The 25,757-nt window shown below is 41.1% G+C and overlaps 3 protein-coding genes across 7 annotated transcripts; 2 read left to right on the forward strand and 1 right to left on the reverse strand.

The window, feature by feature from the left end:
• Positions 1-51: 51 nt before the first annotated feature.
• On the reverse strand, positions 52-7,141 carry rmc1 (regulator of MON1-CCZ1). The gene is made up of 20 exons (XM_028962496.1): positions 6,951-7,141; positions 6,134-6,210; positions 5,964-6,048; positions 5,324-5,380; positions 5,160-5,246; positions 4,356-4,496; positions 4,123-4,226; positions 3,743-3,832; positions 3,539-3,644; positions 2,686-2,794; positions 2,533-2,577; positions 2,248-2,301; positions 1,935-2,063; positions 1,729-1,835; positions 1,487-1,606; positions 1,257-1,334; positions 1,067-1,171; positions 828-896; positions 377-602; positions 52-258 (listed from the first exon to the last, which is right to left on the reverse strand). The coding sequence occupies exons 1-20, from the start codon at positions 7,047-7,049 to the stop codon at positions 179-181; spliced, it is 1,968 nt and encodes a 655-aa protein (XP_028818329.1). The 5' UTR covers positions 7,050-7,141; the 3' UTR covers positions 52-178.
• Positions 6,731-10,372, forward strand: LOC114769472 (uncharacterized). Of its 3 annotated transcripts, none has more exons than XM_028962518.1 (8): positions 6,731-6,791; positions 8,186-8,294; positions 8,635-8,779; positions 8,872-8,985; positions 9,133-9,277; positions 9,367-9,515; positions 9,629-9,768; positions 9,862-10,372. In XM_028962518.1, exons 2-8 carry the CDS (start codon positions 8,195-8,197, stop codon positions 10,014-10,016), a joined length of 948 nt encoding a protein of 315 aa, XP_028818351.1. In that variant the 5' UTR covers positions 6,731-6,791; positions 8,186-8,194; the 3' UTR covers positions 10,017-10,372. The 3 variants fall into 3 exon arrangements, with proteins under 3 accessions (XP_028818351.1, XP_028818342.1, XP_028818362.1); XM_028962509.1 differs by lacking the exon at positions 6,731-6,791 and adding an exon at positions 7,844-8,084; XM_028962529.1 differs by lacking the exon at positions 6,731-6,791 and adding an exon at positions 8,019-8,084 and having other exon boundaries at positions 8,189-8,294.
• A 143-nt stretch (positions 10,373-10,515) lies between these two features.
• Positions 10,516-16,179, forward strand: LOC114784531 (muscle M-line assembly protein unc-89). Of its 3 annotated transcripts, none has more exons than XM_028969989.1 (17): positions 10,516-10,767; positions 11,046-11,089; positions 11,191-11,252; positions 11,357-11,469; positions 11,554-11,614; positions 11,707-11,893; positions 11,979-12,056; positions 12,152-12,310; positions 12,399-12,799; positions 12,886-13,230; positions 13,408-13,923; positions 14,047-14,665; positions 14,752-14,822; positions 14,904-15,047; positions 15,391-15,554; positions 15,803-15,893; positions 15,997-16,179. In XM_028969989.1, exons 1-17 carry the CDS (start codon positions 10,744-10,746, stop codon positions 16,065-16,067), a joined length of 3,150 nt encoding a protein of 1,049 aa, XP_028825822.1. In that variant the 5' UTR covers positions 10,516-10,743; the 3' UTR covers positions 16,068-16,179. The 3 variants fall into 3 exon arrangements, with proteins under 3 accessions (XP_028825822.1, XP_028825825.1, XP_028825823.1); XM_028969992.1 differs by having other exon boundaries at positions 11,821-11,893; XM_028969990.1 differs by having other exon boundaries at positions 10,532-10,602.
• The last annotated feature ends 9,578 nt before the right edge of the window (positions 16,180-25,757 follow it).

A 25,757-nucleotide genomic window follows, 5' to 3' on the forward strand; every position in this document is an offset into this window, starting at 1 on the left:
TCTCTCTCTCTATTATTCACGTGCATTAATTTAACCAGAACAAGGGAAGAGTTTGGGGTTAAATATACAGATTTATTATACACAATTATTTAAATAATATATACACGTTTTGTATTTATAAGTGGTATAAGTAATGTTGGATTAGTTCATCCTACTGCCATCTCACTATTCTTCACATTTAAACAGTAGCTGGCTTCATCAGTGCTTGCTCTCCAAAGATCTGCTTGAAGAATGCTACATGTTCCTCACAGTGCTCACCTGTAACCACAAATCATGTCAGGTACTACAGTCAGTCCACCAACCAAATGAAATTACTTTAACACCAACTCAACCTCAGTTTAGGCTCTTATTGCCCATGTCATGAGAGTCGCTCTACCTGGGTTAAAGCCCGGGTTTCCACGTAGTCGCAGGTTCCTCTGTTCGAAGAAACGGAAAATGGTGTAGAAGAGCATGGAGTTATTTGTCTGCCGTGCGGCGTCTAGAAACTTCCGTGCGGACACATTGTCATGGCCACCCACGCTGCGTACAAACCGCAGCGCACCGAGCACCTGTTGCTTGGATAAGAGGACCTCCACAATCTCATCATTGGCTGTGGAGAGCCTCTGTGCCACACACAAAAACAATGAGATGGTCATAATTATCATAATTATAGCTGATATAATATTATATCATATCTATATAAAAGGTGCGTTGAACACCAGCCCATCCATTATTTCTTTATTTTAATTGCAACGTTTAATATCATATATAAAGCACGAAAGTAAAACTGATGAGGAGCATAATGCATGGCTTGTCTCAACTGACAGATTGGTAATGTGCATGACTACCTTCAGCATGTCTAGTGATAGCTGGTGTGCAGGCGGATAGGTGCTTTCCAAAGACAGCAGCAGACAGGCCTGTGATAAAGGAGCAGAATGCAAAGATCAGTCACAACAGGTCACGTCAAGGCAGTTGACTTATGTTTATGAATTGGCTTTGCAAAAATCCCACACATTTTGTTCCACATGTGATATGGCGCCATATTTAGCTGGTTCAGTAGGGTGACTAGTTGAGAAAAGGAGCTCACCAGCGGCTTGGAGTCGCTAAGCACGTGATACTGGAGAAACTGATGGAGCATGTAGAACAGGTTGTGGTGGACCAGGGTCTTTATCACTAACTCATACAAGTAGTGCTGTAGGAACACGAGAGTTAATCGTGACGCCATTGTCTGCACCGAGACAGTGTGAACTGCTTTTTAAAATCCAACACGTTAGTACCTGCACTGTAATCTGGAATTGGTTGAGAGAGCGAATGTATTCCATTAAAACGGCAATGATGAATTTGTGGGACACGTCCTTTTAACAGAAGACAGATATAAGTAAGGCAGATTTTACACCCAATTGTGAACACACTGTTACCCAAGTGTTAATAGTCTGGAAACCCTCCTATATATATATATATATATAAAAAACATCAATCTGTCAAATAACAACATATTATAAAGAACCTTTCGTTCTGAAAAGACAGACAGGACATGAGTGTACATGTCCGACTGATCGATGACCGCCTGCGTTCGCACAGGCCTCTTATGTAAAGAGCTGGACCGACTTGGACCGGACTCCATTGCCTGTAGGGTAAAAATAGTAAAAAAAGAAAAATATTCTAATCAATAATATAATATTGGTAATATCAGAAATGTATAGAATTTATTAACTACTACCTCTATAAACCACACGTGTTCGTACTTACTACAGTATAAGACTGCTCTGCATCCAGATAGTCTTTGTACACCTGGTTGAGTTTGTCGAACACAGTCGCCACAACTGGTAGGCTGTCCTTCTCATCCCCAACCAACACTGAGAAGAGAACATAAAAACGACAAGAGAGGCTGAGAACTATTAGTTTGTACATTAGCAAAGGCTCATTTGTGTTTAAACCGCAGCCTGCACTCTTACTTTGTGAGCACACAGACAAGATGACCATCTTGCAGTCACGTCTGCGCAGGAGGAAGTCCATTAGCTTCCCCTTGTCAGGCAGAAGGTTGAGAGTTGGCTGCAGCCTCACCTGAAGGTACCACAGATATCCTGCAGGAAGGTTTATAATTTGTCATGGCCATGGAACTGAGCTATATAATGCAAAATTGACTAAAATAGACTTTTGACCATCACTGAACATCTCAGTGATGTTCAGGCCAATAAATACATCCCCTTAATCCGATAGTAAAACATATCACGTGCACAGCCTATGTTACGTAAGATAAAATTTTACCTTCACTGGCACTGATAATGATGTCAGGCTGGAACACACTCCATGTGGAGGAATCTTTACTGTTAAGGCAAGTGAACATTATCTCTTCTCCACCATCTTCCCTGTCCAAGCATAGCCCTATGTTACCAGACTGAATTTGGGATGCAAATGACCAATCAATTACTGCTTATTTGCCTCAGATATAGCATTCTCTTTTGTCCCGTGTTATTTTCTCCTCTTGATCATGCATCGCTTGAACACCGAGTTATCCCTCCACTGAGGAGGGGGTGAGGGTGGGTAGGATACAGAGCTCACAGGGCACCGGCGCCTGGCTGGGAGCAGCCGTGGGACCTGAGGAGAGAGGTTACACAAACGCATGCGATTAAAAACAAGAATAGGCATTTTTATGGATGTTTAGCCAAATGATTTCCCCCAAATCATGAGCCTGGTGGTCAGTACCTGTCAGAGGAATGCTGTAAGGCTGGATGGAGCGTGCTGGCAGCACTGGCTGATGAACGTTCACTGCGCAGTCTGACTCCCGCAGCTTGATGTCAAATATGAAGGATGTCTGGGGACACAGAAGTTACTTCTTTTGATTATTATTATTATGAAATGATTCTCTGCTTTTGGTTTTTCTTAAAAAATAAATTCTCATTCACAATTATTTTACAGCAAAGTTTAAATGTATTTATTTATTTTAAACTATATATTAAAAGGTCCCCTATTATATATATTAATATTAATTTGAGTTCCCCTTGCCTGAGTGGCTAGAACGTGTGCTTCGTCGTTCAGACAACGGTAGCTCAGACAGTCGGATCTGGAATTTGGCCCCTTATATCGCCATAAGAAGAACGGTTACCTCCCGTTTCTTATGCTTTGTCCACCCAGAGAATTTCGCACCCGTCCCCTAAATAAGGAACACCGACCGTCATAGCTTGAAAACATGCAAAGCCTTGCAGTTGCTCTAAAATGAGCCCAAATTAATTTAATCACACGAGAATCAGTGGGTTAATTTCCACGAATGCCTGTTCACTTTTATAGGCCACTCACCTTCTGGCCCGCCTCTCTCCTCCTCCTTAGCATTTAAAGCTACATCTAAATGGTGAAATCTCATTGTGTGACTGGGGCTCAAAGTGGCTGTAATTCTGCACCAAAGCGGAATTTCAGATACAGTATTAGTGAACCAGTAAGACCTAAATAAAGCAAAAATATAATAATAGGGGACCTTTAAAATATTCTTGTGTAGTCTGACTACACAATAAATATTTCTAATGTGTACCCCGAACCACATCTACATTACAATATGACATACCAGTGAACTCTGATGATGCACCACCACCAGGTTATCCACCACATTGAGCGCAAATTTCCCTGTGGTGTTCAGCTTCAGTGTATTTGTTTTCTTACAAGCACCCTCCCTGTGTTTGAACAATTAATAATTAATAATTCAATTTCCCCAATGTTTAATGCTGAAGTTCTGATACAGCAACTAAAGACAAGGGTGTGCTCCGTTTACCTGGGCAGATGATACAGAACCACTTCAGCGCCCGGACTGTTGATGGTTCTGGTGTGATGCTTCAGGTACATGACATAGAGCTGTCCATAGCTTTAGAAGGATACAGGGTGGTGGAAAAGTGTGTAAAAAACAGAGTAAAGCATGGCCACATTGTCCCGCCTCTGCAGCTAAAAAAACTAAACTGAAGTTGGGACATTTTAATTGCTGAAACTGTTCGACAAAGTGCTATAATGTAAGATCATGGCGTTCAGCGAGTAGACCATGATTGCCCAGCACTTACCATAATGAATATAAACGGTCCACAGAGGATGTATGGGTTTTACCTGTACTAAGCAGATCTGCAGTAACTTGTATGTAAAATTAACCACCATGTTGCTTACATTGTAGCGACGGCGATGTCTCTTTCAGACAAGCTTAGCTTGGCAGGTTTTGGCACTACTGGCAATTCAATCTCAAATTTGGGCATCTTGGACATGGTCCCATTCTAACAGGAAAGGAGGCATACAAGGATTAATTAAGAAATTACAGGAGATGCATGTATTACGTCAAAAAAGGTCGAAGCAAAGCATGTCTTGGCAGGTGAGCCACACCCCACGTGAGAAAGCAAACTGACTTTGAAGGCGAAGGGCTGCAGCACATTGCCCTGGACAGTAGTGGAGAGCAGAAGAACAGCAGTCTCCGGAGAGTAGATGTACCAGTTCACATTGATGCTCTGGTTCTTCAGCAGCTTCAGACTGCGCTTATCAGGCAGAACCTGAGAGACGAAAAATCTAAATCTGGTGACTGATAAGTGCATTATATGCTTGGAACAAGAACCTAAATTGTATATGTAAACTTGCCATGAATTATCTCAGGGTTTTAAAAAACTTTTTTTCCCCCCCATAAATACAATTAGTATACAAATGTACAGAGAAAGAATGAAGCTACATGTATTTTTAAAGACAGACACTTTGATTACCAATGAGTAATACCCCAAGACTGTTTTATGCCACTAAAACTTCTATGGAATATTACATTTACAGCATTTATCAGACGTCCTTATCCAGAGCGACTTACAATCAGTAGTTACAGGGACAGTCCCCCCCCCTGGAGCAACTTAGGGTTAAGTGTCTTGCTCAGGGACACAATGGTACTAAGTGGGGTTTGAACCTGGGTCTTCTGGTTCATAGGCGAGTGTGTTACCCACTTCTACCACCCATATGAGTTATGAGAATATGAGTTATTGGCATGGGGTTGTGTAGAAAATGAGCCACCCTGCTAAGTATGCAGCATGGTAAAGCATATTTTTCATACTTAATAAGAACATAAGCAAGCTGGTACATAGATTAACAACCAAAAGAAAATGTGTCTGTAACATGCTCTAAATTAATACTAATGGTTTCTTCAATGAGATGCAAACATCTGAACACTAGAATACCTGGTAGAACTCTATTCCCTGGTCAGTGATGAAAACGATTTCATTCCAATTTGTCCAGCAGAACCCCAAAATGACTGCATTCTTCGTCTGTAGGTAAATTCATTTACAGTTCAGACAGTTTCATCGCAATGGTTTTGGAGGTAAGGTTTCAGGCAGTTCCATACCTTACATTCTTGTGAGAATTCAATATGTGGAAGATCAGGGAGAAAATTTTTGAAGTCCTGGGGGGAAAGCAATCTTGTAATTCACTATTTCATAAATGCAATACAATACAAAAAGCTTTAAGAACGAATGAATGACAGAGTGTGGTATTAAGGACACTAGTCTTTAGTAGATGTCACTAGAATTCACACAGGCCAGACGTTTCAGTTCATCCTCAAAAGTTAAATAAAGAAAATGCTGCTTTTTGGAAAAAATAAATAATTGTAAATGATTGGTTGTCAATACATTATTGTGTATTGTAACAGTGGTGGACTAGCGGGTAGGGAAGCAGACTAGTACCCAAACTGCCAAGGTGCCACTGCAGTTCCCTTGATCAAGGTACACACACTGCTCCCTGGGCGCCTGTCATGGCTGTCCACTGCTCACTAAAGGTGAGGGGTTAAATGCAGGGGACACATTTGGTTATGTGCACCATGTGCTGTGCTATGCAGTGTATCACACTGACAAAAACATTATTTAGCCACAAAGGGTCAGACTATTGGCTTTGAACTGAACATATCAGGCCTGTATTTATTCATTGACCTCAAATTTGTATGCGTGCAAAGGTGATGGGAGGTTTTGGGCCTAATTTCACTCACGCACCACGGACTTTGGTGTTCTCTGAACTGCTAATATTTTATTTCCAAGAGAAAACTTGATGCACTTGACCTCCCCTTTGTCCTCCATTCTGCAACGCAGATCACATTTACAGAATATCAATTCATTCACAAGAAAAGACACAATTGAACATTTCTCAAGAAAAGTGTTTGAACCTGAAGGCCACTGAGCTCTTGTCATCTGGTCCTTTGGCCACAACTCCTGTGGCTCCTCCGGACCTTACAGCAAACACCTGCCAAAAAAAAAAAAAAAAGTATTTTATTAATATTATTCTAAATACTGGCTACATACAAGCAGTATTGGGGAAATAACATTTGCAGTGTTCAAATTATTTAGTAATTACTCCAACAACTGCTATTTACCATATTACATATCACAATATTGATCTCAGTAATTGCAATAGGACTTCCCCAAATCGAGCAGCACTGAGATATGAAACCGGAAATATCACAGTTGCCCAGTTGGCTTGCTGCAGCAGATGAATATGAGTCTTGGAAGGAAAGTTAATGAATAAAATACTAATATATTTATTATAAAATACAATTAATACTGTTTTTTAGAAGAGCCTCTGGCCCTTGCAGAGTCTGTCGAGCAAAAAAAATGACCCCGGGTCTTAAATTTGATGAAAGTGGCTTTAAAAAAATAAATAAACACAACACACACCAATCTCCAGCCACTTTATTAGAAATACCTAGCACTTGGGAAACTTTAGACAATCTTTTACTGTACCCCCAGTCACTTTTGGGCACCTTTGAGTTCTTGGTCTTTACTTCTCATTTATCCAGCAGAGGTGCATAGTACCTACAGTGACTGGTGAGTGACCATACTTTCGTTGCCTTTCGTCAGAACTGACGACGTCTGCTGAACTTCATATAAAGGACAGACGTTTAAGTGACATTTTAGCCACGAACACGACTCCTCGTGAACTATTAGCTGTCGGACCTGCTGACGTTTGTCCAAATATGTACGCACCTGCTTATTAGCCTCGTCGAAAAACACATTGTTGACACTGGACGCGTTTTCGAATTGCACGGGGTCCTCGCACAGTGCAATATAATATTCTTCATCCATGGTCGTAACAATCCGTGTCAATATATATATATATTTAAATTATTAGTAAACTAGCTGTGCTGCTTCGCTTCCTTCCGGTTGCCAGAGTCATGTGACCACAGTGTCACACTGTGGTCACGTGTTCTCTCTAGTTCTCCGCATTTTTCCTTTTCCTGAGCATTTGTACGATTTTCTGAGAGCAAAAGTCAGCTTGTTATTTAAATAGGATGTCTGTAGTGTTATCAATAAAGTGGACTCAAAACTAATATCGATCGTCGAGAGACATATCTTATATAAAACTAATAAAAAGCACATGGGCGGACATGGGCGTGACTCTAGTTGGTAATGATTATCAATGCCAACACAACACCGTCTAACCATGTAAAGATCTCACCCACAGGTGGCGCTCGAGTGCGGGAAACCGGACAGCAGCGAGACCGTCCGGAACCCCAACATTTAGCTTACACACCACCTTGTTCGGAACAGAAACTTTCAGCCGCATAATGAATAATAATTGAGAGAGTTTCAAATAACGATGTAGTCGAACCCACATTTATGGATGCATTAGATACTGTTTTGGTGTGAATTTGGCCAGTTTCATTGCTTATGCAATCAGTGCAAATGTTTTCAGATAAAAATCAATCAAATGCTTTTTCTAACAGTGAATAAAGTTCTTCAGGTGTCGGACTTGGGATAAAACACATCATTCCAGACTCAAGACTTCTTCTCTAGATCGGTGCAGAACACTTGTTTCCTGTAAAATAAAGTGTAGTGTGTTTTGTGTAGTGTGTTTAGTGTGTATAATCTCACGGTGATCTTAACGCTTAAGGTCGATTCTGTCGAATTTCATCCACATCGTTAAAATAATAACGATGACAGTTTCACACCTGAACGGTAACCGGGTCGATGACGCGGCGCCTGTCGACCAATCAGCGTCGTTTCCCGAGTTTTCGTAACCGTCTAATTAAATTGGCGTTACACAACGTGCCGGACGTATATTACCGCGACACTGTCCAGAGCGGTTCAAAGTCAGGCTGACTTTGTCCTGCAATACCGGTACGTCTGAAAAACGATTTCTCTCGTCATATCATAACGATGCTTGTTGGCAATAAACTGCTTTATTATTATTATCATTATCATTATTTTTATTGTTGCAGCAGACCATAATGGGAAATCACAGCCCTGCACATCTGGTTGTTCTTGGATTGTCACTCACTGTCTACATCCTGGTTGTTCTACTCAATGCACTTGCTGGACAAGGACTAGGTGAGAGGAAATTATAACAGCTGTCAGTAAAATTATGAGGCATGTATTGCATAATTATACAGTAATAAAGGTTAATCCATTAGCAAAAAAGCTTTAAAAAGTAAGTCACTTAGCATCAAAAGCCTAAAAAAAGGTGGGGCTGATTTGGTTGTACCCCGTGATCAGAAGGTTGCTGGTTCGAATCGTGATCTGCCAAGGTCCCCACACACTGCTCCCAGGGCGCCTGTCATGGCTGCCCACTGTTCACCAAGGGTAATGGTGAAAAGCAGAGGACACATTTCACTGTGTCACCGTGTGTTTCACAATGACAATCACTTCACTTTCACTGTTTGTGTGTCAGCACCCTTTCTGAGGAAAACTGCGAATGTATCGGATGAGTACAACACGCAGATCACGCCATCTGGATGGACCTTCTCCATCTGGGGTGTAATATACAGCTGGTTGACTGGCATGCTGTGCTACATCCTCAGCACCACCTGCAGACGGTATAGGAACTGTCTCTTGGTCCTCCTTACGCAGGCATGAAAAAGCGAAAAAGGCGTCACTGTGACTGTGCTTTACACATTTTTCTTCTCAGGAACAGCTATGGTTACATATACTGCTCGCCTCCCGTTCTGCCCTACGGATTTTTCATTGCCTGGATTTGTAACATGTTGTTCAACCTTACCTGGCTGTTGCTGTGGGACCGACTGTAAGTCAGTTCATTTTCTGTAGTTAACTTCCTTATGTAAGGATTAAAATTCATACAAATTGAAATAGGTACATAACCATTTTATTATTTTGTGATAACATGGTAATATACAATACAGTGTTTCTTCTTTTTTTTTTCTTTACTAAGTCAAATGATCGCAGCATTTATTTTTCTGGGACTGATTGCTTTCACAAACTACGTGGCGCTGTTCTTCTCCTGCCACGGACTGATATCGTATGGTGCATGGCTCAACACATACCACAAGGCAGACCTCTGGCTCATCCGTGTCTTGGCGAGTCATTTGGGCCGTTTAGTCCTTCAAATCTTAGATAGTTGCCAAAAAAAACCTAAAAATAATCATTTGCTCTCCACCTGTTACAGGTGCAAAATGGATTAGCTACATATACGACATGGACAACAATAGCCACCCTGATCAACCTAAATATCGTGCTGGCCTATGATGCTGGCATGTCCCAGTCAGACGCGGGAACAGTGGCTCTCTCTATTCTACTGGTTGAAGCCTGTGTGTGGTAAGGATGTCAACACAATTAATACTTCTAAAACTACTACTGCGACTAATAATAATTATAATCATCATCATCATCGTTTGCCAAATTCATCTTTTTTTCTTTCTCACCGGCAGGTTTATCCTGGAGAACTTTGTTTTTGAAAAGCATGTGCGTTACATCCTTACCATCTACCCTGTGGTAATTATAGCCTTGTCGGGTAACATGACAAAGAACTACAATCATGCAGGCCCGAGCCGCAATGGCCTTTTCACTGGTGAGGAAAGCAGCAGTTTTTTAGAAATGTTGGTATACTTTTAATCGGTAGTAACACGGTAACACACACTAATGTATGTTTCTTGCTTTCCAGCTGTGCTCTTGGCTCTTGCTTGCGTGTTATTTGCTGCAAGACTCATTCTGGTCCTCTGGAGACATTTCAAGCAGCCTCTCTACACAAACATAACTTCTGAAAACAGCATGTCTCCTATGGAGATTGCAAAGAAGCAGAAAGCTATATTTAGCTAAAGTCTTGTGTCTTTTGCTGCACTTTTGATTTTGCACTATTGTACATGTTTGCCAATCGTTGATTAATTGTTGCACGTTAACTGCAATTAATTAATTAAACTGTAAATAACTGTAATAATTGTAATGTAATTGAAATATGCAAACTACTAAATATTTAAAAAAAATGTAAGAACCTTAGACAGGAGATTGCTTTAAATTTGGCATATGTGTAGCAAGATAAAAATCTAAATGACAATTATATGCATAAATTAATTTTGTTGACAGATGGCTGTGCTGTTCCCGACTTGCACCTACCACAACGATTGCTTTTTTATGTTGATTGACTTATTTACAATAAAAAATAAAATCGTTCATAATTCGTGTCAGGTTTTATGGCTTCGACGCACCACGCTGGGGGCGATCTGCGACTCCCGAGCCAGCAGGGGGCGCGCTGACGTCGCGGATCGACGGCGCGGTCCTTCCTTTCACTTTCACACCCGCGAAGGAGCCGTGATGAAAATTTGGCGGCAGGAAGCGTCGGTTGTTTACACCTTCATGTCTTTTTTATTTTCCTAACTGGCGCCTGCGCACCGACCCTTATATTAAGGTGTCTGCCGAGTAATTCTCTCTTTTTATTTTCCTGGCACGATGGATATCCCGGGGAAATCTTTAACGCGGGGACCGCGGATAACCGGCTGATTTATTTGTGCGTCGGCAGCCGTTTTGCCGTAAAAAAAAAAATACAGCGATGGATCCGCAAGCGTCCGGCCTGGTACGTGCTTTTCTTTTAGGGGCCGAGGGGGGGCTTGCTTAGCTCCTCGGCATTTTTTGGAAACTTATTCGGCTGATTTGCCACCAGCGTAGGGGACCCGGAATCCAAATTGTGAAGTTGTCCGCGTTCCTTGCACGCAAGTTATGTTGCTGCTGTTGTTGTTGTTGATGATGATGAGGTTTTTCTGACTACTGTGCTTGTGCTTTCGTTTCACCAGGAGAGGCTTGCGCACTAATAAAGCCGTATTTTGTAACGTTTCGTTTTTGTTTTTTTTACAGATGAGGGCGCAAAAGAAACTCCGATATTTCACCAATGAAAGAAGGTAACGTTAAATAATGTTCATCCAAACAGGCCCTTTGCTCTGACGTTTATGCAGACACGCAGCACAATTATGCTTATTACATGACACTACTGTTTCTTCAGGTCGTACAACGTAAATAACGTGATTTCACTCCGCGACATTGATGCTGTATTTGACGATATAGGTGGGTCTTATGATGTGAACACCACTCACGTTGATATACTTCCTCATTTATTTGTCTGTATTTGTCTGTATTTTAACAATGTATTGCAATAATTTCCTTTTTAGGGTCTCCATCTAAAATGGACCTGTTGTCACCACTGCCTAAGGGAAATGCATCCCCTGCACAGAAGGAAGATGCACTGTCCAGTCCAACACCATCTCGTTCAGAAGACTTGAATGCAAGTGGCATTAATTATTGAGATTTTTGTGCATGGTTGTTATGTCTATCATAATTAATGATAACTTAATTCTGGGGAACTCAGGTCTCAGGGTGTGAAGAAATTCCTCTTGAAGGAACAGAAGAGAGTGAAATGGTTGATAAAGGTAGGTAAACTAAAACAGTTTTTTTTCAGGGATTTGTAAGAAGTATTAAGCCTAAAGTGAAATGCATTTTAAAAATTATTATTTTTAAACAGAGATCCCCTTTAAAGGCCATGTCCCATTGAAGACCTCCAGTCCCATTGTAGCATTCAAGGATCTCCATCCATGTGAAGATAATGAAAGACTCCATGTATCGCCATTGCTCCTAGGCCTTGATGATGAGGACCCAATTAAAGGTGACACAAACAAGCCTCCGTCAGGCCCAGAGGAATCCCCTTTACTGTAAGCGCTCAACAGTCAGGCATTTATGGATCCCAGTGTTGAGTGAAGGTCACAACTGTTGATTATAAGACTTTTCCTTCAACAGAAGCAATGATGAGTTCTTGGAGTCCCCTCCAAAAAAGCTACAATTGAATGGACATGATGAAAGAACTGATGCACAGAGGTATTACTCCAGGACTCATTTTAATATAAGTTGTATAAAAATACAAAGGCTGTGAAATGGATGGCTTGATTAAAATATTTTTTCCCATTTCTTAGCATGCAGACAGGTAAGGACATAGTGGAAAATGTTGAATCAGGACCTCTTGAAAAAGACCTCTGTGGCAGCCGGGAGTCGGAGGCCAGGCCGTCTCATGACATGCAAGAAATTTCTTTTCAGACGAAACTTAAGGAAACATTGCAGCCTAAAACTGCTGGGTGAGTAAAGTCTCCCAAATTTAACTGTGAATTTCAGTATGTGAGTCTAAATATTTTAGTGAATGCTGATCACATCTTTAATTTTAAGCTTTAGAAAACCAGCTCCATCCACAAGAGCCCCCTCTCCCGTTGAAGTGGAAGATGACTTCCTGATATTAGAGGATGAGGCACCTCTGCTGTTCTCTATTCCACGAAAGACTGACTCACGTGATAAGCCCTGCCCACAGGGGAAATCTGGAGACTCTCAAAAGCAAGCAGCTTCTAAGGAGCCTGAACCCAAACCCACTCAGACTGGGAGAGGCAGACAGAAACAGAAAGGAACCGGCAATACACATATAGCATCTCAAACTAATTCTGCAACAGGCTACACACAAAATGTGTCACAGTCGTCCCATCTAGCCGAGAAATCACAGGACCCAGCAGTCAACAGGAGAAAAGATGAGGTGCCATCACAAGATCTGGAAGACCAGGAACCTCCTTACTTACATGGCAGGTTATCTTTAGTTGTCTTTAAGACATCTATAACTCATTGTTTTTCTCTTGATAAACATATTGTTATGTCTCTGTTTACACAGATAAACAGAAGAATAAGAAGACTCATGCACGAGGTAAATGTGACAAGCCTACCAACAAGGCCAAAAAGGCTTCACTCGACATGAGAAAGAAATCAGACACTGCTGCTGTTACTGATTCTGAGCCACACGAGGCACAAGCAAAGTCGAAACCCAAATTCAGTGATCGTGTGAAAAAGATTCCGCAAAATCCTAAAGGTGCTGCATCCACATTGAAATCAAAGGAGAAGAAGGCTGACTTGGGTAGATCTACTCAGCTGTCAAAACACCGAGTATCAAAGAAAGCAGAACAGAGTGAGGAACCCACATATGAGTCCTGTGGTCAACAAAATGAACAGTCTCTGCCAGGTGAGATCATGTCATCAATGCATTATTTTGGCTTGGTGTAGCAGGTTTAGCATAAATCAATGCTAAAAATCTGAAGATAGGAATTTTCAAGATGCACAACCATGATTATATTTTTATGAGCAGTTAATTGGTGCTGGACAAAATGAGATTTATCGAAATGTTTTCTTTCTCTTATAGATGAAAATGTACTAAATGGAAGTCAGGAGACCAGACAGGGACCAGATAATCCCAATTCTCCTAAAAACAGTGAAGTTCCTGGTGATTATGACCCTGATTCTTCAGGAAGTGTCCTCGGGAAAAGAAAAAGAAATAAACCTGGAGCTTGGTGGGCGATCAACATAGATCCATTCACAGAGGACAGTCCCCCACCAAGGCCAGTGTCCACCAAGCAGAAAATTGTCAAAGAGAAGAAGAAGAAAAAAGAAAAGAAATCAGATTCTGGTGCAAACTTTACCGACGGTCCCAGAAAGCAGAAAGCCAAAAGCAAGCAAAATTCCAAGGCAAAGACAATCAAAACAGACAATGGACATGGTACCAAGAAATCCAAAACAGCTGCAGGAAAAGACCAACAGAAATTAGCGGCTACTGAACCTCCAGTGACCCAAAGTCTGCAAGAGGAAGAGGAGAATGGGCCCAGTGAGGAGCAAGAGCAGCTAATTCCCATGGACTTGAGCTCAGACCGGCATACACAAGGTAATAATCAATAGTTTTTTTATTTGAAGTGTTTTTAGCACTGTTGTGACCATACATTTTAGACTTAATTTTAACTAACAGAACTGGTGCTTTATGACTATCTGTTCTTTTCTTGGCTCTTAGGCGAGATGGGTTCAAAGATTTTCGATAAGGTTTATGTGTCTGCAAAGAAACATCAGCAGTGTCATACCAGTGGACCTGAAAGCCCCACACAAAGCCCTGTTCCAGAGAAAAGGAAACGAAAGGGACTGAGCAATAAGCATGACAGCCAGCCACCATGGGACAATAAGCCATCCCCACGATGCAGCAGTCAGGAGAGAATCAAAAGCAGCATGCCTAAGGCTTGCAAGAAGAAAAATAGCTCACTGAAGTCCAGGCAGGATTTTCGGAAGAACATTAATGTGCCAAGAAGATTGAGGGACTCCTTGGCTACATTTGGTGCCATTTTGAATTCGGGCAAGCCATCCTCCATCGCTGCAAAGATGAGGACTGCGGCCAAAGACTCTGCACGCAAAAATCTCCTGAACTCGCTTGACGATCCCTCAGACCAGTCTAGCGAGCCAACGGACGTTCTCGGCGGCGGCCGGGGCTTCGAGCAAGATGACGTTCCCTGCGAAATTCAAAATTCAAGCAGCGTCTTCTTAGAACCTCAAGGAACGTTGCCTCGCAGGGTTTCTAAAAGGAATGTGAGGCCATCTGCATGCACCCAGAAGATGCCGAACAGGCGGATTTCAGACATTGAGTAAGTTAGTTTTCTGTTGGGCTTTAATAAAAGTTTAAATGTTTTTGCAAACAAACTTTTTTTTTTCTTTTCGTTTGCTTGAACAGAGCTGCCAGCCTCCGAAGTGGACCCTCTTCAATGATTGAACTTGAGCCATATGAGGATTCGGAAGACATCAGTAAGCCAGATCAGACTCGTCACTTGCCCGTTTTAAAGTAAACCGTTTTGAAAACGAATTAATTCTCTCCATCTTTTCCAGCACTTCCCTCATCTAGGGACATCCCTGTTACTCTTTCCGAAGGAGATATATGTGGTCCACCACTGCGACCCATCACTCTGCTTCCTGAAGACTGGCAAAACCTCATCAAATGGCTCCGACACCTGTGGCCCGCCCCTGCCAAACGTAACATAATGCCTGCCTGCATTACATTTTATTTTACATTTACAGAATTTATCAGACGCCTTTATCCAAAGCGACTTACAATCAGTAGTTACAAGGACAGTCCCCCCTGGAGTCTCTCAGGGTTAAGTGTCTTGCTCAGGGACACGAAGGTAGTAATTTGGATTTGAACCTTGGTCTTCTGATTCATAGGCGAGTTTGTTACCCACTAGGCTACTACCACCATGCATGAGTGTGTCTGTGATTGAGAGCATCTGTATTGACTGTGTGATGATCTTAGGTCAGTGACTCGACACCGTCGTGAAATCCGTAGTGTGTTGACGGTGAAACTTTGCTTTGTGTACAGACGCTGGTCAGGTGATCACCCCAGATCACTTTCACTGGTACACCTATGAGGGAAGGGCCATGGGCCACAAGGTAGATCTGGTCTGCAGCACCTTTGCCAACGGGAAACTTCTGCTGGGTTCATACATGAAGAAGCCGCTTCAAGTGGACGACAATACAACTTGTGTGAGTTGTGCTGTCACAGAGTTTCGTGTTTTCCTGTGTTGGGTGTTTGCTTACAAAACCCAAGATTGTATGCTGGCCTTTGGTAACAGTCACTGTTATCTTATCAAGACCCTTTATGCAACCCCACCACGTTACATGTGCACATTTTATAACATTTCACTAGAACTTCAGAGTTTGACCTTCACAAGCATTCTGTTTATAATCTCTCGTGCGGGTTAACTCATGCTTATCCATTTATGTTGTTGCAGGTTTTCAACGTTTGTACCAGTTGTGTGCGAGTTGAAGTAGATGGCCTCAAATTAAATTATAATTCTGGACAAACGTTCATGGTCCCACAAGGTGCGTTCATATGTCTAGTGTGATGTCTTAAATTGTATTGCTTATTGATTGTAATGTGCCGTGTGTGTGTGTGGTTTTTTTAATTTTTTTATTTTAAACACAGGACAAGCATACAGCATTCACAACCTGACTCAACAGCCTGCTGTTCTGTGGTATCACAGGATGCTCTCTTAACCAGGACTTTTCAAGCTTTTATTCTTGACTTGTAAATTAAAGTTGTGTAGCCTTACTGTGTGTTGTTTTTCACCTGCCTGTTTAAAATATTTGTTATAAATGTCTGGTGTAAGTGCAGTTGAGTTCACCGGATTCTGCTTTTTTAAATAGTGGTAAAGTAAGGTCGACTGTAAGCACATTTATAGTTTCATTATGAAAAGAAATATTTTGTAAATATCTGTTTTGATTAAAAATATGGATTTGTAAGAAATGGCTTCAGTGCTGGCATGGGATCATGTCTTCTCATCTGTCCTCTCTCTCCCTCTAGTCCAGGAAAGAGGTGTATTGTTGCCTTTTTCTTGCCAGCAGGGGGCGTTATATGTTTAAGTCACTCTTACATGTCAAACTGGTCTTAAACGGGGACGTTTTATTAGATAAGTATTTCACAAACATTTATATACTTTTGTTCTAGCTTCTTTAGCATATTGTTTGTCGTAAATACATATAATAACCAGGATCCCTGAACTGGAAGCAGAGGCTTTGATGTTATGAGCCCTTAAAACAATGGGCGATCATGGCTGTTTTAAACTCTTTAGACATGAATTTAATTCTCTTTAAAAATATATATATATTTCCCCAACCCATGTCTTGTGAAATAATAAAGATTCATAATCTTGTGTAAGTGGAGTTAAATTTGCCTCCATACGAGTAGATAGCTCAGGAGGCAGAGTGCTTTTTTCTATATACCCAGTCTCAGCTTTCTGCAGTCCAGGAGGACTTTCTGTCCCAATTATACAATTGTCCGATTATACAACACACTTTGAACACAGCATTGAATGCCAAGTACCCACAGCACTGGTATAATAAGTGGAATATTCATTTGCATAAAATCCCTTGTGTCCTCTTTATGCCTCAGAGAAACTCTGCATGCCGGACAGCGAGCATCAGGAGAGTGGCTGGTCTGTCAGCACAGCCCGTTCATCCAGGTTAAACCCAACCGGCATCAGCGAGAGTCACGTGTTTCACAGTCAACACTGCTGTTTCAGTCTCTGGAAATATCTAGTGTGCGCATGTGGGTCAGCATTGCACTGGTTTCAGTTTTGATCTTGCAAAATGTCATCAGAATTGTCAGATGACGAGTCAAGATTGCAGGTTTACACATCCACTGGGTGCATGCAGTTATGTTTAATGGCATAACTTTAATTTAACAGGTTTAAAAGTTAAATATGTGAATATGTTTATAAAATTACTTGAACAGTCACAATGTGCTTGATTTCCCAATAATAAACAGATGTCTTTGGGACACCATTTCCAAACTCGCATGAAGCTCTAAGCGTGGGGCTTTTTGGTTAGTGTAAGGTAAGACATCCTCAAGATATACATAGATAGTAAGGTCAAGAAAGCAGCTTCTGTCTGTGTGCAGTTATTTCTGCCTTCCTGAATACAACACTTTATGATGTAAAAAGGTTAATGGAAGGAGCCCGATGACTGACAGGCTTCATCACCTGTCTATATATCTATTTGTTGTAAATATCTATTTATGTAAATCCCGAGGGGGTGATAGATGACACTTAATATTATCAATATCACTGAGTAATGGGCATTTAGGGAATGGGAATGATAGCAAGAAATGCTGAAGCAGGTACCTTGTCAGCACTTAATATTAGTGCTGCTTTTAGCTGATTGACTAGGTTTTGCTGTTTTTGAAGAAATTCTGACCTTCAACACTACTAGAAAAAAAAACCTTTCCAAAGACCAGGAACATTACATTAACCCTTTTATTTTATTTGATTTATATTTATTGTCGTTCAGTTCCTTGGCCAGCCATCCGAGGGTGCTGCAGAACCCTTTATGACCCAGTTCTCTGACGCCGCTCAGTGATTTTTCAGTATGTGTGCATCTAAATCTCACCTTTAATTGTGTCACAAAAGTTACCTCACCCTCAGAGGGTGAGCATAGTGAGCAGAAACCATGCACGGTTACTGTAAATTAGGCTAATGATGCTTGCAGAAGTCCAGTTGAACTGGGTGACAGTAGTGCTGCCTTGCAGAAAAAAGACCTGGATTCAGATCCCAGCCCAGGCTGTATGTCAGGTGAATTGCCAATGCTAAATTGGCCCTATGATGAACTGGCGCCCTGTCTGGGGGTTGAGCCTGCTGTGTGCCTGAAGATTGGTGAGAGGCTCCAGCATCCCCAGGATAAGCAGGTTTAGAGAAAGAATTATATCTAAATGAGGCTCCATATGGTATATGCTGTCCCAGTGAGGAGGATAAAAAAAATAATCACATGTTTTAGAATCATGGTATTTTTCTTTCCACACAGACCTATGTCAGGTATGGCAAACTTTATACCCTTATAAATTGTTTAGTTGTTATTCCTAATTTGCATTACGGGTTGTATTGTAAATCAGTATGAAATACTGATAAATACATTTATTGTGATATTGATTCACTGGTGTTAAGGTTTGTAGAGATGTGTCAAGATTTCAATTTTGCTTTTACTTCTTCTGTTACCATCATTGGGCAGCAAGTTTAAGGCAAAAAGCTGAATATTTGCATATCTCCAAAGCAGGGAGATTTTGCTATGATAGCAGCACTTCACACTCTTCCTCTCCATCACCTTAACTGAGACAATAGGGACGGTTTCCAACAGTCCTGAAGTTTATGCTGAACACTTTCTTATCATTCACTCATGTTAATGAGCATCTAATGAAGCAGCTTGTTAAGATGACAATAGTGAACAAAGTAAAAAAAAAAAAGATTCATAAAACATATTTCACTTTCTCATACCAAAAATGTTTCTTGCAATGAATTGGCTTTATCTTAGACTTCATAACTAACAGAGACAGTCAATTACATTGAAGTGATTGTCATTGTGAATCACTGCAGCACAGCACACAGTGACACAACAAAATGTGTCCTCTGCTTTTAACCATCACCCTTGGTGAGCAGTGGGCAGCCATGACAGGCGCCCGGGGAGCAGAGTGTGGGGACGGTGCTTTGCTCAGTGGCACCTCCACAGGTCTGGACTTGAACCTACAACCTTCTGATTATGGGGCAGCTTCCTTAACTGCTAGACCACCACTGCCCATTGTTACCAAATATTGAGCGGCTGCCAAAACTGCTGAGGACACATGTGACCATGAGGTTCTTGCTGCTAAAGTCCAAAGCTAGGGGTTAATACGGGCATCCGGTGGTAAAATGTTTGGACCACCAGACCTGATGATTCGTTGTGCCGACCAAGCATCCGAAGGGAGATGACCCCTTCAAGGAGGAGAAGCTCCCCCTTTTTCAAAGCAAAAACATTCCTTGAGGCATGAACTAGACCTGCTGTGGAATCTGGACCCAAGCCATTCTTAGCAGATGCTTTAAGTCCTGCAAGTCAGAAGGTCCATACTTAGATGGATCAGACTCGGTTTTCCACCACAGATGAGATCTTTTAAACTTTTTTTCGGCAGATTTAGCTACAGTAGTGTTACAGCCTGCACTTATCACATGCATCAATGACACTTAGTTTCCCGTTACCTAGTCACCGGGTCACCAGTTTTCCTTCCTCCATCCGTTTTTGGCTGACTGGGTACATGGAGCTGCAGTTTCTCCGTCGCTCAGATCCTTACAATTTCTGCTTCAAACACATCAGCTTCAATGACAAACTAATTGCTTGCTGTCTGAAATATCACACTCAAGGTCAGATGTCATTGTAACAATAATCAGTGTGGCTGTTCAGAGCGTACTCATCTTTTATCACCTGTATCCAGAGGCTGCATGGGCAGTTGCCCAGGGTGGTATCGTGGTGGGGCAATATTTTGTTTTGCTGCCCTGTCGTCATGATTGCATGGGCACCGATTGGTTGTCTGTTCCCCGCTTGCACTACCGCAGAGGGAGATGAGATGGCTGACCGGCTCACAATGTAAAACACAATGCTGAAGTAGCTCCTTATTCAAATTGTCTGTTTCACCTTAAATACTGCTCAGCAGGTTGCAATATACTTATTGCGCCTGTAGCCGGGAAATCTGTTTCAGAAAAAAAAAAAGTTTTAAATCTATATATGGTGATGATCTCTGTGCCCACTCATCATCATAAACTATTAGAAATGGTATCAAGTGGGAACTGTGCATTGGTTTGATGACATGCATTCTTTTACAAAATAAAACAACAACAAAAAAAATACAGTTTAAATGCTCTGGGACACTGAAAACTCACTTGTTTAGGGTAAAATAGGATGTGTAGAAATATAAGGAGGAACAGACAATTCAAATAAGGACCTACCTTCAGGTTCTAAATTCTATTACATCAATATATGTGGGAAGTGAACATGAGGTCCTCGGTGTGCCTGCTTACTGCTGCTGCTGCTGCTAGGCTGAAGTCTCACACCTGTCGAAAGGGGAGGGGGGGCGGAGTGCTTCCAAATAAAGCATTTCATTCATGATATTGTCAATCCAAGTTCATTATGTCTCAATTAATTTTTCATGGCTTGAGCAAAATCGCAGAAAAGAACATTTAAATGCATCCTAAATACGTCCTCAAGTTTGGTGTTGATACTGCAGGAAGATGGACAAAAAAAGGTCAAATCCCTATATATGTTTGTCTGGTTAACAGATTTTACAATAAATATAATATAATAATATATAATTAGTCATATGTTTCTGTCACCATATTTAAAAGTCACCATATATAAAAGTCAAAGGTTTTGCTTAACCATGAAAATGTGAAGTGAGTCTGCAATCCCTCTTCATTTTAAGTGGAACAGAAATCACTGGGCTTCTTCTGCGCTGGAGTGTTAAACACAGCAGATAAAGTGGTGTGGATATTGACGTCTACGGCTATGGCTTTCACACCCCATAAATGCGGAGATGAGACATGGAGGTCATGAGAGAAAAAAGAAATATGTGGACTGCAGATCTGTATCTGTTTAAGTGCTGATTAATTCTGTCTGCGAGCTCACTTATCTTCTCCGCTCACATGGTTATATGGAAATCCAGTGTCTGCAGTTCAAATGGTTTGTAAGTCATTAAGAGTCATTTGAATTCAATTTCAATGCACCGCTGTTTTCTAGATGCACCTAATAATAGCAGGGCTTTTGTTGGGAATATGCAGTTGGAATATTGGAAACTTTCTTTTTTTCTCCCAACTTTAATAGCCCATGGGTGTCAGGGAAGGAGGGTACAGAATGACTTGAGCGGTGAGGACAATAACAATAAGGTGCACTTTTACTTTTCAACTTGCACTTCTGGTTAAGTAAACCATGTCAGATTCTGGGAAAGGTTCTGCAGAAAATGAAACTCCATCCCGTTAATTACTGTTCATTCCACAAGGAAGTGAGCACACAGAGTTCTGGTCGGAAAAGAACATGGCCGTTGTTCCTTGGTTTAACATTAACATTTGGGAAAAAGGCACTAAAAATGGCAGGCAGTAAGTGGTGTGAGGGTCATAAACCCCGGGAAAGTGAATAATGCATTCACCACAGCCTGTCACCAACGAGTCACAGCTCTCACTGGAGAGCTGTACACATTTATGTCTGTCTGCCTCTGTCCCTCAGTGCATCTAAATTCAAGGGCTTTTAAATGTAAAACCTAAATGGTACCTCAGTCTAACACAGATGACAACTCATTCGTGAAAACAGGGCCCAGCAGAGATTTTATATATCCATTAAGCCTTTACGTTCACATTTTACCCAACATTATGTGTCCCCACTGCTTCTGAGGTGTGCATTGTCTGCTACAAGGGAACTTTAAAGACAGAGTTAACTCAAGTTTATAACGTGCTATAATAGATGCCAATAAATAGATAAACACAAGTAAGAATTACTTGATAGAATCTGTATCTTCATTGCGAGATCTCACACGTTATAAACTTATAAACTCCATTGTTGTGAAGGATTTAAACTCCCGCCCATATGTCACATGCGCAAAACGGCATGAGCAGTGTTGCCAGATTCAAATTAGTCCAAAAATGCACCCAAATACACTAAAAACTGTACAAATATCTGATATTTACTTAACATTAATGAGATTTGGGTTCATCAATACCCATTCTTGAAATAAATTTCTCCCCTAAATATTGTATTAAAGAAGCTCAATCTGGCAACACTCCAGCTTCTATCTTTATAATCTCAGGATAATGTTATATTATCGGCATTTTTACAGAAGAATTGAGATTGGTTAATGAATCCGACATTCCTGAACACATGCAATGCACTGCATCCGATATAACTTCTTAAAAAATATATCCAAAGAATTTTAAAATACGCATTGTTTGTATTTATGTTCAATGCCTGGAAAAGATGTGAATCCTTGCATGAAATGTTTCTATGAATTGCGCAACATGTTATTATAAATGTGTAATAAGACTTTTTTTTAAAAGCCCACATACATTTTAAAGCCTGTATTCATGGTTACTTATTAAAACAGTGCAAGCCCTGTGCATGTTCCTGCTGGAAGTTTGCTACTGAGTTGCTGTCTGCTTTGCAGTAGCCAGTGCATATTGAAACTGTGGCCTTCCTGTCAGCTTGAATTTGGGCCATTCTCCTCTGACCTCGCTCATTAACAAGGTGTCATTCTGTGTGTGCACACACCAGACAGTTTCATGCAACGCCATCCTCACCACAGATATTCTTCAAACACGTCATGATGCTGTTGCAAAAGAAATCCAGTATAGGTGGTGCGAATCCTCCATTAATTCCGCCACGTTTGACACTTTGGTTTCTTTAAAAACAAATGCAGTTTAATATTATCCAAACATTATGCCTTAGCTGTACGCCGCTTTACTTTTTATAGAGATTACATAATGAGGCACAGAGGTGCTGTTCAGAAACATGCTGAGTGCCACGAGCTGCATCAGATCAGGACTTAATCTCTAGGGTACGTGCAATTTCCCTTTATTGTTGAAGTCACCGCCAAGCATTGTACTTCTTAGCAACCGACATCTATCAGTCTGAAGCGAGGCCATTAAAACCGTATTAGCCACACAATGAACTCTGTTGTCCTGCAGCGTGTTACTGTATAAATCTCAGAGAAACAATATAGCTGTAGGAACACGTTGAGGAAACGCCTTCAATGTGCTTGAGTTCGAGTGTTTTATATCAGTTAACCAGACAGAATCTCTTGAGATTTTCTGACCCACCTACTCTTAAAAGCGTGATTTGTTTCCTTTTTTCTTCCTACTTTCTGCATGTACGGTATCTAGCATTTTGCTAATAAACTATATGTTCATAAAATATTTATCAGTTTCTCAATCTAAAACCAAAAACCTAATCAGATCAGATTAAAAATCTGGTGCCCGTAGCACCTTTATTATATTTGTCTTAATCACTTTAATATATATAGAGATTGTTTTTTATTTTGCCGTTTATCCGCCATCTCAAATTTAAAGATGTATGACATTTTGTTTTTATCTCAGAGTGTGAGGAATGTGCAGGATGAAATGAAAAAGAGAAATCAATTTGACACAGTCATTTGGGAACAATGCGCAGTAAAATATGAAAGGTCCGCTCTGTCCCAAGGCATTGTGTTATAATTGCAAACAGCTGTGATGAAAGCGTCCGTCCATGTTTCGGGCCACTCTGTCCACCCCTTCGTCCACCCCATGGTCCATTGTGATCTACAAGTAGACTCATTTGTTGTACACTCATTTGTTGATTCCATATTACGCCAGGGAAAAAAAGTATTCAGTAGGTCACACTGAATAGATGGTGCATTATAGACCATGGTGAAGTCCATTAAACCTGACAATAGCCATCTACACATTTAATTAATTAGCTGGAGACTGCATGCTGTTGCACATCTTGTCATAGGCTGTCAAACACGTTGCTGATGTGTTGAATATGCATCACGGGAGTTTTGTGTGACAAGTTGCGACATGTGTGGCTCGGATGCTTCAGACATACTGAACCACAGGCCCCCCAACCCACCCCACTGCGACAAATGGTTGTGAGTTATGGCCACGCTCACAAATTTTGAGCACTTATCAGCCACTGAAAGGTACATTCATGGCTTCTTCATTCAAGTGGCCCGTCTGAGAGGTGGTCCACGGTTCAACATGCACCTTCTCCCCCATCTGCCACTTCTCACCAATTAATAATGTCATTAAAAGCATTTCATGTGTAATTAATGCTGTTTACTAAGTAAAGTGTTTGCCGCTCCCAGATTGCACCTTCTTCATGGGTTTGTCAAGATAGATCGGTTCTCAATGGAAATTGAATTTTCCACTTCATGTCTCAAATGGGATGTCATCGTTCTGCTCACGCTGTTATTCTGCCCACCTAGCATGCATCCATATATATCTTTTCAGTTCCTGGCTCTGACAGAAACTCTCCAAAACAACTATTTGTCTCTTGTAAGAGTCTTTTTTCTGTGAATCCTCACTAAGGCCATGTACAATGCCTGCAGAAAGTATTCACAGCGCATCACTTTTCACACATTTTGTTATGTTACAGCCTTTTTCCAAAATGGGGTTTCCTCAGAATTCTACACAGAAACCCCTATAATGACAATGTGAAAAAAAAAAAAAAAAAAACTGTACATAATCACATATTTACAGCCTTTGGTCAATACTTTTTGATACACCTTTGACAGCAATTAAAGCCTCACATCTTTTTGAACTTGATGCCACACGTCTGGGTTCTGGCCGGGCCACCCAAGGACATTCACAGTTGTCTTGAAGCCACTCCTTTGATATTTTGGCTGTGTGTGCTTAGGGTTGTTGTTCTGCTCAAAGATGAACCGTCGCCACAGTCTGAGTTCAAGAGCACTCTGGAGCAGGTTTTAATCCAGGATGTCTCTGTACATTGCTGCAGTCATCTTTACCTCCATCCTGACTCATCTCCCAGTTCCTGCAGGGATGGTATTGGCCTTCCTGAGATTTGTAACTGGAGACAATCCTGTCACAGAGGTCTACAGACAATTCCTTTGACTTGATGCTTGTGCTCTGACATGAACTGTCAACTACCTTGTGTAGACAGGCGAGTGCCATTCCAGATCAGGTCCAATCAACTGTTTTTTTACACAGTGGGACTCAGAAACATCTCAAGGATGATCAGGGGAAATATTTTAGCTTCATGGCAAAGGCTGTGAATACTAATGTACATGTGCTTTCTCTGTTTTTTTTATTTGTAATACATTTTCTAAAGCATTAAGTACGCTTGCATTAGAATGATGTAGAATTATGGGGGAAAATATTTTAATCCATTTTGGAATAAGGTTATAACATAATAAAATGTAGAAAAACTACATTCAGATGCACTGAGCTTTCATATATAATGAATATTATTATTATTCATTCTGGTATTTTCTCATTGTGTCACATTTGATACAAAATAGAAACTTCTGCATGTTCCTTGAACATCATGGAAACAGCTGATTTACTTTAGCTGACAGCCAGAGTTCAATGCTCTAAATAAAGTGAGGCAGCGCATTTTCAATAACGACAAAGTAGAAAAACTACTTTGCTCTATCCCAACAGATCCCCCTCCCCGACATTTACATATTTGTTATTTTCCCTGTCACCTCACTTCATTCTCCAGTTGCATCCTTCCCAGATAAACATTACAGTGACGGGCAATGAGCTTCGGTCGTCACAGATGTGACCGGGATGGTGGATACCAAAGGGTACGAAGACGAGTGTAGATTGTCATTTAAAAATACAATGAGTTGTGCACCAAATGCAAATGTGCACGACCAAGATGTCAATTTCATCCATGCCATTTTCAATAAGC

Source organism: Denticeps clupeoides, chromosome 2 (genome assembly GCF_900700375.1).
Source record: "Denticeps clupeoides chromosome 2, fDenClu1.1, whole genome shotgun sequence".
NCBI classification, from domain to species: domain Eukaryota; kingdom Metazoa; phylum Chordata; class Actinopteri; order Clupeiformes; family Denticipitidae; genus Denticeps; species Denticeps clupeoides.